Source organism: Ammospiza caudacuta, chromosome 14 (genome assembly GCF_027887145.1).
Source record: "Ammospiza caudacuta isolate bAmmCau1 chromosome 14, bAmmCau1.pri, whole genome shotgun sequence".
Lineage (NCBI taxonomy): Eukaryota > Metazoa > Chordata > Aves > Passeriformes > Passerellidae > Ammospiza > Ammospiza caudacuta.
Window position 1 is genome coordinate 13,154,727 of NC_080606.1, and position 12,873 is coordinate 13,167,599.

Sequence of the window (12,873 nt, forward strand, 5' to 3'; positions counted from 1 at the left end):
AAAGCACCTTGGTATGGCATGAAGTGCTGGAAACCACAAAGGGTCTGGCAGCAAATGGGCAGGGCACAGGAAAACTGGGGGCTTCCTTGGGGGCTCAGAAATGGCCAAGGGACAGCTGAGAGCAAAACTCAATAACTGCAGGTCATTGCAGCAGGAGCAGCCAGGCAGGGGAGCTGTTTTACACACACAAACTTCCAGAGCCATCTTTATATATTTTTATTGCACACATCTATCCTTACATATCTCATGGGATGAGGCCAACTTCCCTTCCCAGGACAAACTATTTCTACTTCATTCTGCCAAATCCATCTGTTCCCAAGACAACTTTTGTTGCTGCCTAACACAGATATTTTGGAAGAGTAAATCTTCCCCTCAGACTCCCAACCCCTTCCCCAAGTTGCTGGATTGTTCAGAACGTTCTCTGGGTGCTTCAGCTACTAAAACAGATATTTTCCTCCCAGCAAAGCTTGTGAGAAGCCCAGGATACAGCTGAGCTGGACCAAACCACCTTTGCAAAGCCCCTGGAACGCCTGCACCTCCTCTTCCCCAGCATTTAATAAAGCCCACACCTGGCACAGGAGCCTGTCCAGCATCCATATTTTAATTTCAGGCTCACTGGGGACAGCCTCTTTGGTTCCAAGTGGCATCTGGAGTGAGCACAGCCCAGGTGAGCTCATTAGTGGCTGGCTGGAGCATCAGCAAAGCCCCAACCACCCTGGGCTCCTTTTCCTTTGGGTGCCTGTTGGTGCAGGATGGCTGAAACCAGCAGGCTGGGAGCACATGTCTGCATCTCACAGCCTGGAAGACATTTGCACTGACTCATAATTTGGGGGGAAATGCTATAATTCATTTGCAGACATGCCTTGCCATTGGAGTGGCATAAATATAAGTACAGAGCTCTATTTTTAGAGCTGCATGGCCAGGGTGCTGGCTCCATGGGTACTCCACTGACAAACAGGATGCACTCCTTCTCTGAGCTGGGAAGTTTTCAGCCCTCCCCCTTATTGTAAACATCATCTGCCTTCAAAACCCTTAATGTGTTGCAGATGTGACAAACAATAAAAGACCTATCATGAAAAAAAGCCTGCCATCTCCGTGTTTCCCACTGGGGCAACATAATAATGAATTTATTAGCATATAGGGCTCACCAACATATGTTTATAGTCACTCACAAACTTCTGACTTGACAGTTTACAAGTATGTTTAAATCATTAAAGTTTAGGTTGACTGTCCAGTTACTGCAGGCTCATTATAAATAGGAAACAAAGGTTACATTTTATACAACAGGCGATAAATCAAAACTAGTCTGTATTTTAGAATGACATTTTTTTTTCCCCCTCTTTTTTTATCTCTTTATTTTCAAGACCTTCTGAGGGGACATCTTGGTGAGGCCAGTGCCTAGCAGATGTTTGCAGTTCGCTGGCAGGAGCCACAGTGGGGAGCAGGAGAAAATCCCATGAGAGATGCAAAACCTCAGAGGTGGCAGAATCTGACAAAGTTTTCACCCATCCAACAGCCAAAATCGGTGCCAGGTCAGGACATTCACCTCTCCTCCTCCTCAAGGCATCACCAAGTCCATCTGCAAGGCTTGGGAAACCCTTTGAAGGGAGGAGTTCTCCACTGTTCTCCAATTTGCTCAAGCAGAACAAAGCACCTGAGGAAAGGAGGGGAAAGCCCCAAACCTGGAGGGCCAGCAGGAGGACTCAAACCTGCTCAGAGGGGTTTGGTTTGAGCACTGCAGCACAGCCTGCCATCCATGTCCCTGCCCTGACACTGCAGAGCATCCTGATGAAACCCCTGCTCAGCAACACAACCCAGCCACTCCCATCCCTCTGCCTCTATTACAGGGTAACCACCTTGGGAAGGAGAGAGATAAAGCCACATTAAATGTAAAAGTTCATTTTGTAAACGTTTCCAGATTTCAAAGCCTGGCATTGTTTCAAATGGGCATGCTACCCTAAAATTTAGAATTTGTGGAAGTTTGTAGGGGGAATGTGGAATGGTTTCTGGTCCCTTTTATTTCTTGCTATGTACATGTGATACGATGGGAAAAAAATTAATTGAAAAATACCCTTTCAAAGTAAAAAGAAATATCATTCTCAAAAATGTTGAAAATGAGTATTTCCACACCATCAGCAACTTTTCCTGGGCTGGTTTCCAACATAAAACTTGAACAGAGTCACAGTTTATATCCAATACCAAGCAAATAGGATTCTGTCACTGTCATATCAGCTTCACCTCTCTGCTCTAAAGCAAAACACAAAAAGAGAGCACATGGCAGGGGCCAGCAAGGAGAAAGCCTCCCTGACAGCACAGCTCACACTCTCCTCAAAGCCCTGCTGGACAAACCTCACACTCTCAGCACCTGAAAGATTTTACCTGCCAGGAGCCCCATGCCCCAGAGACACAACTGCTTTAGAGTTAATATTTACCCATCCCACAGCACAGGCAGCACAAACAGGACAAGTCCTCCTCTCCTGCTGCATGTTCTGTGCCACAGTGACAAGAGGGGCAAGTTACAGGGAGATCAATGCAGGGATTAAACCAGAGAGGCAGAAAGGATCACATACCCAACTTCAGAGATCACTGATGATAGTGTGGGGAAGGCTTTAAGAGGAAATTAGAAACACATTAAAAATAACATCAAGGTGTGACACAAAGATCATGGAAAATGAAACACGTATCTCTGCTCTCAGCACAGGACACTGTGAATCACCTGTGTTTCCTTAACATAAACTTTGTTATTTAGCTCTTGGATGAAATTAAGTTGTTTTAGCCCTCTCAAAATTCTGTGTTTCTTTTTCAGACTTGGAGTGGAGGACTTTAAAAGTCTTTTCTTTCCCTTACTTAATATCTGAATATATGTATTTTATGCATTTTACATAACGTGTCAATAATCTTTGATATGAGACTGGCATTTAATATTTCAGCTCTCACTTCATTAAGGATATTTTAATTATCCCAGACCAATGGGAGGGAATTTATAAACATCTGTGCTTCGTTTAGGAGCCCAAATTTGCCTTTTAAACTTCAAAGCTGCAGAGCTGATTTTATCCAGGTTCAGTTGTCTGGTCTCTCAAAGAGCACCGTGCAGCACTGGAACCAGCACCAAGTGGGCCAAGCCTCCAGCAGCACCCAGCACTGCTCATCCCTGCTGGACACAGCCTCCAGCAGCCTGGGCTTGCTCACAGGAACAAGCCAGGAGATGCTGCTGAGCCCCACAGAGTGCTCATGGGCCTGGGAGAGGGCTCACACCAGCAGCACAAGTGAGTGCCCTAACCACAACTGGTCCTTTGCTTTCTCCTCCCCATGGGTGACCAGGGGCTGCCTCATTAATAACCCCAGCAGGGCCTCAGGGCTGTTTTCAGAGGAACCAAGGACATGACTCACACTGGCGAGCAAAGCAATTTTTAGGCTTCCAAGTACCTAAATCACTTCTGCAAAATGAGCCTGAGGTATGTGCAGAAAGTTATTGGGGGTTTCTAAATGCTACATCGTAAATAACCATCATTTGCTGCAGTCAAACAAACCTTCCTGACTCTCTGGTGCCCTCCAGGAAGATGAGCAGCTCATCTCCAATCTCAGGATTGCAGAAGTGAAGAGGGTGACCCTGGGACCTGGATCAGATTTTCACCTTGCCTCAAATCCTCTCCAATGGGTTGCACTCAATGCCCCCCTACAGAACCAGCCTGGAAAAGCAGAGGCATTTCTTCTCCAGCTGCTGCCTGGACCAGCACCACGGCCAACCAGGACAATTCGGGGTGTCTGCAGCTCTGGGCTGGGGCACTGGGGGTGCCTGCAGTGAGTCCACCTGAGCAGGCCTCAGGGGCAGCTCCCCACATCATCACCAAAACCTCCGCCCCACAGAGGGACAGTGCCACATCCCCATCACTGCACCCCACAGAGCTGCAGTGCCACATCCCCATCACTGCACCCCACAGAGGGACAGTGCCACATCCCCATCACTGCACCCCACAGAGGGGCAGTGCCACATCCCCATCACCTGCTAGGAAGCGGAGCTGGTTCCTCACTCTCAGCTCTCCATCCCCAGAGCCTCTGCCACACTCATCTTCATCGTCGCAGTCCCCGCTCTCCTCCTCCTCCTCTGCGGCTTTTCCTGGAGCTTTTCGGCGGGGCAAAGTCATCCCTCTGAGCAGCTGGAAGACAAGAGGGGCACAGTCAGTCACTGCTTCTCCCACCCTCCTGCTCCCTCATCCTCACCTGCTGGGGGAGCAGGTGACACAGGGGGACAGGATTCAGTGGAGCCAGGACAGTGGGACAGGACCCCAACACTCCCTGTGCCAAAGCACTGAGGAGCTCAGGCTCATTCATGGACAAATCTGCACAAAAAACTGCAGTGCAAGAAACGAAAGGAGGAGGCAAAACCACCTTGAGTCATTCTGGGCTTCTGCCCAGCGACAATCACAAGAGCCCTGCCAGACCCCAATGTCACCAAAGCTCTGGGGTCAGCTACAAAACACATGCCCAAAGCTAGGCCAGACAGGCAATAAAACAGTAGCAAGAGGAGCCTCTGTTCAGGGAATCTCACTGCTTTCAGGAATTGTCTCTCCCATTTTAGATGTAACACATGAAAGGAAATGACAGATCTCTCAGGTCTGTGTGGACCCCACAAACATAACCTAAAAATCTCATTTCTCACTCTTGAAGCACAGAGGATGCTACTGAAAGTTTTTGGGGTAGCCAAGCGACACAATGAAAGCATGTTTTAAAGGATGTTTTAAAGCTGGGTCCTGAGTAACAGTGAGAGTTTGCAGATCCCTGAGACAGGACTTGAATGCCTCCCCTGAGCACGGGGTCAGGACCATTTTCCAAACATGGGTGGGAGCTCCCCACACTCCCATCACAGCACACACAGGGATTAGACACATTATAAACTATCAGCTTCCTCTCTTCACTGACTTCCCTGATTCTGCTGTTGCTGAAAGCAGCCAGCTACTCCATCATAAACCCAGATCCCCTTTGAAAAAGTGTGAGTCAGCTAGTTAATATATGCTGAAAATTTCTATCACTGCCACTCTGCTGTTAAAAGCTTCTTGAATTTAATCTCAGTGCTAAGGGAAAAAAAGGGAAAAGGATAAAGTAACAGAGAAGATATTGCAAAATGGGAGCTTTCCACATGCTTCAGGGGTTTGGTTAGTTCCATCTCTTGCAGCAATATGCATGCCTTGCAAGGCATTTTTTAATATCTGGAATCTAGGTTATATTTTTAAACTATTATGCTAGCCTTAGAAAACAGTTTCTAAAATATTTATCTCCTGAAGTTTATACAGCCTTGGAGGAATGCCTTTGGCATCTGGCTCGCCCTGTCCACAGCAATGTCCACATACCTCAGTGTTTATATTAGAGGAGCATAACGTAATGAAAAACAAATGGCTCCATGTGAGACCCCTCTGGGTTCCCCAGCTGAGGCAAGGCTCTCCTGCCATGTGCCTGCTGTGAGAACCATGCTGGCCACATCCATGGCAGGCAGCAAAATGCTGCTCATCTCCTCAAAACTCAGGGGATGTGCTCTCATGGCCTCCAACAGGCGTTGGCCGAGGCTGGTTAAGTTCACTTTTCAGGAATTTGACTTTGTTTAGACATTTACAAGCTTCTCCCGGAATATGGTGCAACCACAAAAAATAACAAACAAAAAAGGCAAGTGCAATGCTGGGGGTAGCACAGGGAGGATCTCACCCAGGCACCAAACATGCCAACCAGCCAAGCCTTGACACCATCACTTGCACTTTGCTCCTCCAAACAAAGCCCCCAGCAACAGCAGTCCTCAGCTGAGCTGGAATGAGGATCTGTCATGCACAGCAGCTAATTAATTAATTAATTAGCACACACACCAGTTCAAACCCAGTACACCACTGTCAAAATCCAAGTGCATTGTGCTAGAAGGGGCCACAACTGCTCAGCAGCAGGATCCTCATTCCCCTGTGGGATCTTCATTCCCCTGTGGGATCCTCACTCCCCTACATCCCAGGAACAGAACAAGCCAGACAGAACCCCACTAAGCAGCCCAACTTTCATGCCTTACCCAAAAGAGCAGAGGAACTTTCTGGCAGAGAGAATTAAGCTTTGGGATATTTTCAGATTTAATAAGCTCAGTGGGGGGCAAGGCAAAAAATCAGGATTTTTCAATTGTGTGTTTTCAAACATGAAAATAACTGAGCATTTCTCGTAGTACTACTTTTTTCCTTGGCATGCCATGAATTAGCAGCTTAATTTCTATGCCTTTGTAGCCACAATAAAACAGGAACTTTCTGAGAAACATCACGTGGGCCTCAACTTTGGATCAAGTGAACGTGACATCCCTTTGCCACACTGCTCTTTCCTTTGCCAGGAGAAAAGTTCCATCCTCAGGCACACCCTCCCCAGCTGCTGATAACTATAGAGAGGTTCAATTAAATTTTGCTGCTGCCTGTGGGAGAAATGGAGCCCATGACACAAAACCTATTGGAGGAGTTAGCAGGAGACCAGGCATGGGGTGGAAGTCCCACTCCACTCCAATGGTATATCCAGACACAGGAATGCTCTTGGATGTCTCATCTTCATCAGAGCAGCAGCCCTAGGCCCACTCATCAACCACTCCACAAGCTCCCTGATGGTTTGCATGCTTTATGTAATTATATTTGGTGTACTGAACATAGATTCCCCATCCTTAAAAAGCAAGCAGAGCAGACTGCACCCTAACATTACAGTTTATTCATGTCCTGTGGTTTAAAGCCCATGGTAAGAGGCAGGAAAATATAGAGTCTGGTGATCACTAAAGTGGTATGTAACAGTGAGATAGCTTTAACTTAAACACAACTCACCCAGCTGTAAGAGTTTACTGTCATATCTGCTCCTCTCTGTTAAACCATGATGGCAAAAATACACTGTAATGTAACTGATGGAAAGGGAGCACTCTGTGGGAGGCCAGGCACACATCCCCACACCTCCGAGGGGGCTGTGGGCCTTTCCCCGCCCATCCACACAGCCACCATGGCAACAAACTGCCCCTGCTCCTCACTACCGGTCCTAATGGATCAGGTGTCCACCAGTTTTACTTCCAACCTCATCCCTTTCACAGAACCACAGAATGACCAGGTTGGGAGAGACCTTCAAGATCAGAGAGTCCAACCCAGCCCAAACACCTCACCCAAACCCTGGCACCCAGTGCCACATCCAGGCTTTGTTAAACACACTCAGGGATGAGGACTCCACCACCTCCCCAGGCAGCCATTCCAGAACTTTATCACCCTTTGAGTGAAAAACTTTTTCCTGCTATCCAACCTGTATTTCCCTTGATGCAGCTTGAGACTGTGACCTCTGGTTGTGTCAGTGCTGCTGGAGAAAGAGCCCAGCCCCAGCTGAGCACAGGCACCCTTCAGGGAGCTGTAGAGTGATGAGGGCACCCCTGAGTCTCCTTTTCTCCAGGCTGAGCACCCCCAGCTCCCTCAGTTGTTCCTCACAGGGTTTGTGTTCCCAGCCCCTCTCCAGCCTCGCTGCCCCCTCTGGACCTGCTCCAGCCCCTCAACATCCTCCCCAAACTGAGGGCCCAGACCTGGACACAGCTCAAACCATCACCCTCTGGGTGGGTAGGATGAGCAGGAGGGACTCCAGGGACACTGGGCAGTCCCATCTGTTTCCAAGGCCATCTTGGCTCTTTGGCTTGTCTTGTGGTCTCCCTGCAGCTTAAAACACGAGACAGATGGGAACGGTGTGCTGAGCCTGCCTGCTAAGAAAGCTCCCCAGGGCATCCCACGTGATTTACACAATTATTCATAACTGCACAGTGACCAGACAAAAACAGATGCAGTGATGTGGGGTAATGACTCAGCTTGTCTTGGACAGGCCACTGTATGCTGAAATCTTTTTAACTCCTCATTCTTTACAACCACTTTACTCAGGGCTCCCCATCCCACCAGCCCACTGAGCCCACCTGGTCCTATTTTTCCAATTTTAACATAAACAGTTGGAGCTGCAACATACTTTTTTATCATTAATCTCCCATCTCTGAAAAGAGCTCAGCATCGTGTTTCTTGGACTGCAGTTTAATAGCTGTTTTCTCCTTTTGGAAATAAGCCCGCAGTATTGCAAATATCAATTTGAGCAATACCCAAAATTGTGCCCACAAATTCAGATTAAATACTGTCAGCAAGCTACAAGCACTGTGCTCCTTTAGGGCAGAAATCATCCCTTTCAACACACTTCAAAAATATGTAAAGTAAAGAGAACAGCCAAAGAGATTATTAAGGGGAATAGAAGACTTTTAGAAAAACATTTAATTCCTTCATGAGTTTATGGGAGAAGTCTGATTGATATTTGTAATCTTTTGGTGGACAGAGCTGTCATTTAATTTAGCTTGCATGACTGAAAGAATTTAACAAAAAGTGTTCCAGAGAGTTTCGCTGAAATTCTTTGCATGTTTTTAGTAAGCCTCTGGAATATGATCAAACCTAAAAAGCTGGAGAGGATGGAGACTAAACTTACAGCTAAAATAATATTCAGAATTGTAATATATGCTTAATAATCAAGTATTCACATCCAGCAGAAAAAGTGCCTCAGTGCAGAAATTACTCTGGAGCCCCAGCCATGTGTCTGTGTGCTGCTTGGCACCAGGAAGGGAACCCTGGGAACTCATCCTAGCAGGGAAAACCAGCTCTGGCTCTGTTAGAAACCTCTCAAAACTCAGTGAATTTCACCAGCTCACAACTGCTTGCAAAGCTCAGGATGCCTTCTTTCAGGAGCCTCGTAAGGAGGAGTTTTGGAGGAGCAAAAATGTTATTTTCCCTTTCATCACTCCCACTCCAGCCACACACTTTCAAGCACCTGACACAGGTACCAAGGCACTTCTCACAACTCCCGAGATTCCAAACAGATCAGCTTTTTCCATTTTAAATTCCAGCCTGCTAAAAACATTGTTTTTTGGGGATGAAAAACTAGATCTTATGTGGCCAATCCTGACCTTGAAATCTACAATACCAAGTAATTTATGTGTGGCTTTTGAATCAGGGCAGCATCATGGGAAACGTGCAGATTTTCACACGATACTGTTCCCTGTTAACAGCTCATTACAATGTACAGAAGTATATTCCCATTATAAAATACAGCTGGGCTTGTTTTGCTTACCAAGGTCATTATCTGATCACAGGCAGGAATCAGGGAAAGGAACCCATTTTATAAGGCTGAAGTTGTGGACTTTTTCAAAACTCATGTGTTTTGAATTTGGTGGCCTGATCATGCACAAGCATGCAACAGCAGAATCTATTCTCTCCACTTCCTCTGCTTATTAGCCCTGGAAATAGCATGGAAAAAATTTTCTTTTATTAGCAAATTCTTTATTATTTAACCAACCCTCATGAGATTGCTGGTGCCCTCCACACCACATTTCTATTTCCCAGCTCCCTTAGGTTTATCCACTCTGTGGAGAGGCACAGGAGCGTGCACCAACACAAACTCAGTGCAACATCAACAGCATCATTCTTTTCATTGCTTCTTTCCAAGCTCCAGAGAGCCTTTCCCCTCTTGGGCAGCAGCAAAATGCAACACATATTACAGAAAAACTCAATGCTCCCTGGTGCCAAGCACCAGACTCTATTTCAAAATAAGGATATTTAAAATTTTTAAAATATCTGCAAAAACCAAGATCCATACTTCTGTCTAGTAAGAGTGAACACATAAGTGTGTGCACACCAGCAGGCTCTTCTGATCACAGTGCTGGCCCAGAAGACAGAAGAACCCATTTTGGGAGGAGAACATCTGAATTGCGGTTTCCTTATGATCCTTCCAGTTGGCTGCACCTTGGCAGCACAGACAGGGCAGAGAAGAAACCTGTTCCTCATTCAACTCCTACTTCAGGCTCAGAAGAACAAAGAATGATCACTAATCAAAAGTTAATAAAGTGAAAGCAGAGTTTGAAGATGGAAAAGTCATTTTCAGTACTTGGAAAAATGGTGAGTTGGGCATGGCCATTTTCTCAGCGGCTCTAAAGGCCAATCCTGCACTTCCCTGTGCTGCCTCCTTTGAGAGATCACAGGGTTTGTGCTACTGGAGCTGAACTCAGCAGAACAAGCCCCAGACAGCACCTCCTGCCTGCTCTGAGCAGCATGAGCAAGGGATGGCCCTGAATTCCCTCCCCACACACTGATCTTGAGTCACTCCTGCTCTGTGGCTCTGTACCAGCCCATGGTGGTGGCTGACTAAAGTTGTGAACCATAGCTCTGAGTTTATATTGTGGCTCCTTAGCCATAAAAATGTTTTAGTCTTTAATTCTAGCACTCAAAATACCTGGAACAGGAAAAATCCCTTCCATGCATCACTCAGGGTTTACCAGCACAGCAGGACCCACTTTACTGTCTCCACAGCTCCAGAGGAGATGCTCTGGGCTGCCAGTAAATCAGCTTTCCTGGTCACTCTCCTGATAGCACAAAGAAGCTGGTGACAGCAGTGAATTATTGACCAAAGGGTGGCCCTGCTTTATGGATCATCAGCTTAATTCCAGATTAGCTATCCAAACTGCCAACATCCCTATGGGGAAAGGAAGACAGATAAAGACTCCTAAGTGCTGGCAGTAATTAACACGAGTCTGCACTGGACAGTAAATCTCTTCTGGAAGCAGAAGGGCTTCCAGGGCATTAAGGATTGCTCTGGTTTGGTGAGGGCAGGCTGATGCCCAGCACTGGATGCTCCTGTGGAGGTCAAGCCCTGGCTGGCACGGTGGCAGGCACAGGGACCAGCTCCTGTCTGCAGTCCCCAGGCAGGGGAGGTGTCATTTCCCTGGCCTGAACAACTGCTCATTCATCACCGGGCACATGTGAAAAAGAGATTACTCAGGCTTTACAATCAGCTCACCTTATATCCAGTTCCTTCCCCTTCCACCCCAGCTATTTACAGCTTGTTTTTGTGCAGCTGTAGGAAGGAACAGGACAGTGTGGGTGCCGAGCAGGGCAGAGGGGTGCAGCCAAGCCTGGTGGGGTCCTGGGCAGTCCCTGTCTGCTTGTGCCTCATCCCCTGAGCCTACATCAATGCCAGTGCTGGAGAAATGCTGCTTTCCTCTTTGGGCTACTACAGCCCCTTCTCCTGTTTTGCCTTTCCAAGCCTTAACTATTGCTGGCCCTTCAGGATCCCTTCCTACATCTGAGTCACTAGAAATGAGCAATTTCTCCACCTCTCAAGCAGCCACCCCTCAGGGCATTGGCAGCTGAGTGAAGGAGGGGTGTGGGAGCCTACATGGGCCAGGACCCATCACTGCCATTACCCATATTTTCCATATTTTGTTTAGTTTTGTTGGAGCAGAACCCTGCTCTTCTATCCAAACACCACTCAGGAAGGCCCAAAGTGCACGTCACCAGAAGATGAAACATGAGACAACAAGCAAAGCAGGAACACAAGAAACAAGACAAAATAGGCAGAGGTGGAACCATCAACCACCTCCTTCAGATTTCTGAGCAGGGATGGCCTGGGTGGAAGGTGCCCTGGATGCAAGAGCACCTGGAAGGACATGCAGGTCTCACATCACCTTTAACAGCCCCATGGCTCTGCAGAGGGGATCAGGGTCTGTACAGGTGACCCAGGCAGGGGGTGCAGCAGCCAGGGGTTCCCACAGCCTCCTCCTGCCCAGGCCAGCTGTTGGAGCAGCTGGGAGGTTCCTCTTGGCTCAGGCTCTGGCACGCTGGCGGCTCTCTGGCCATTGGCGATGTCCACAGGGCAGCCTGTGAGACAAACATCTCATCCTTGGCACCAGGTAGGAAACAGCAATTGAGAGCTGGGCAAGAAGGGTTTTTTAAATTCCTCTTCTCCTCCTGCAACACAAACCCCTGTCCCAGCCTCTTTCATTTTCCCCTAAAAGCTCCCAGTGGATAGGCACTCCTCAAATCGTGTATTTTTGTGCAGTGTTGTGCTGCACAGAGGTTTCTGCCAGAATATCAGCTTGAGTCACCCTGGCTGCATCCTGCCCACCTGGGCAGCTCTCTCCAAGTTTCACTTTTGCATTCACTTCCCTTCAAGGCTTTGGAAGCCCAAAAAGCAACTACAAGCAGTTCTGATAGATGTGCCCTGGTCCACAGAGCTTTCCAGGGAACTGAACAGCTGCCTTATAATCCAGTTATCTCCCAGCAGACAAGACAACCCTAACGTGGGGTTAATTATCAAGCTGTTGATTTCAGCAGAGACTTAAATCAGGCAGGGGGAGAAGGACTCCATGGCAAACACCCCCAAACCTGTTGGCTGGGCAGGATGAGGCAGCTGTCTCTAATTAACAGCTGATGGCTGCACTGCTCCTGGGTGAGCTCTCAGCTCTCCTCTGCGTTCAGAGCACAGATGCTGCTTGCAAAAACCAAAAAAAAAAAACTCCAGGGACTCAACTTGTCCAGTGTCAATACTGGCACCTAGGATGGATCTACCAACAGGATAGAGAAACAACCATCCCAACAGGATAAGGACACAACCATCCAGGCTCCAGCATGGGCACTGCTGACACACTGGGTGCAACTCATCACTGATGCTGAATGTTCCCAGAGCAAGGCTCAGGCCTCTGGAGCTGCAGGCAGGGGCAGCCCTGCCTGGTGTGGCTCTCCCACACACAGATGCAGACACCAAGTGAACAGCTGAAGCAACTCAGGATTTAAATTAAGGTCAAAGCTGGTGACTTTATACCCTCCCTCAGTGAGACACAACACTCCCAAAGGAAGCCCTGAAATGCACCTCTGTGATTCTCACCCTCAGCTTTTAGATTATGTGCTGCAGGAAAAGGTCAGTAAACTGCTTTCCCACCCATAGGCAGGAGGTATTCAAGGGGTCCTGCCAAAAATAAAAGGTAACTTCCTGCCCTTCAGGGTGTTTGCTGATGGCTCAAACACCCACCTGCTGCCAGCTGCTGCCACT

General features: G+C 47.8%; 1 protein-coding gene across 1 annotated transcript in view; it reads right to left on the reverse strand.

Moving 5' to 3' along the window:
- The window catches only part of GPC3 (glypican 3), a 138,134-nt gene that overhangs the window by 20,912 nt on the left and 104,349 nt on the right, over positions 1-12,873 (reverse strand). The window contains exon 7 of the mRNA XM_058814203.1: positions 4,004-4,157. Within this exon, the coding sequence (XP_058670186.1) occupies positions 4,004-4,157 (154 nt within the window). The remainder of the gene's footprint in view (positions 1-4,003; positions 4,158-12,873) is intronic.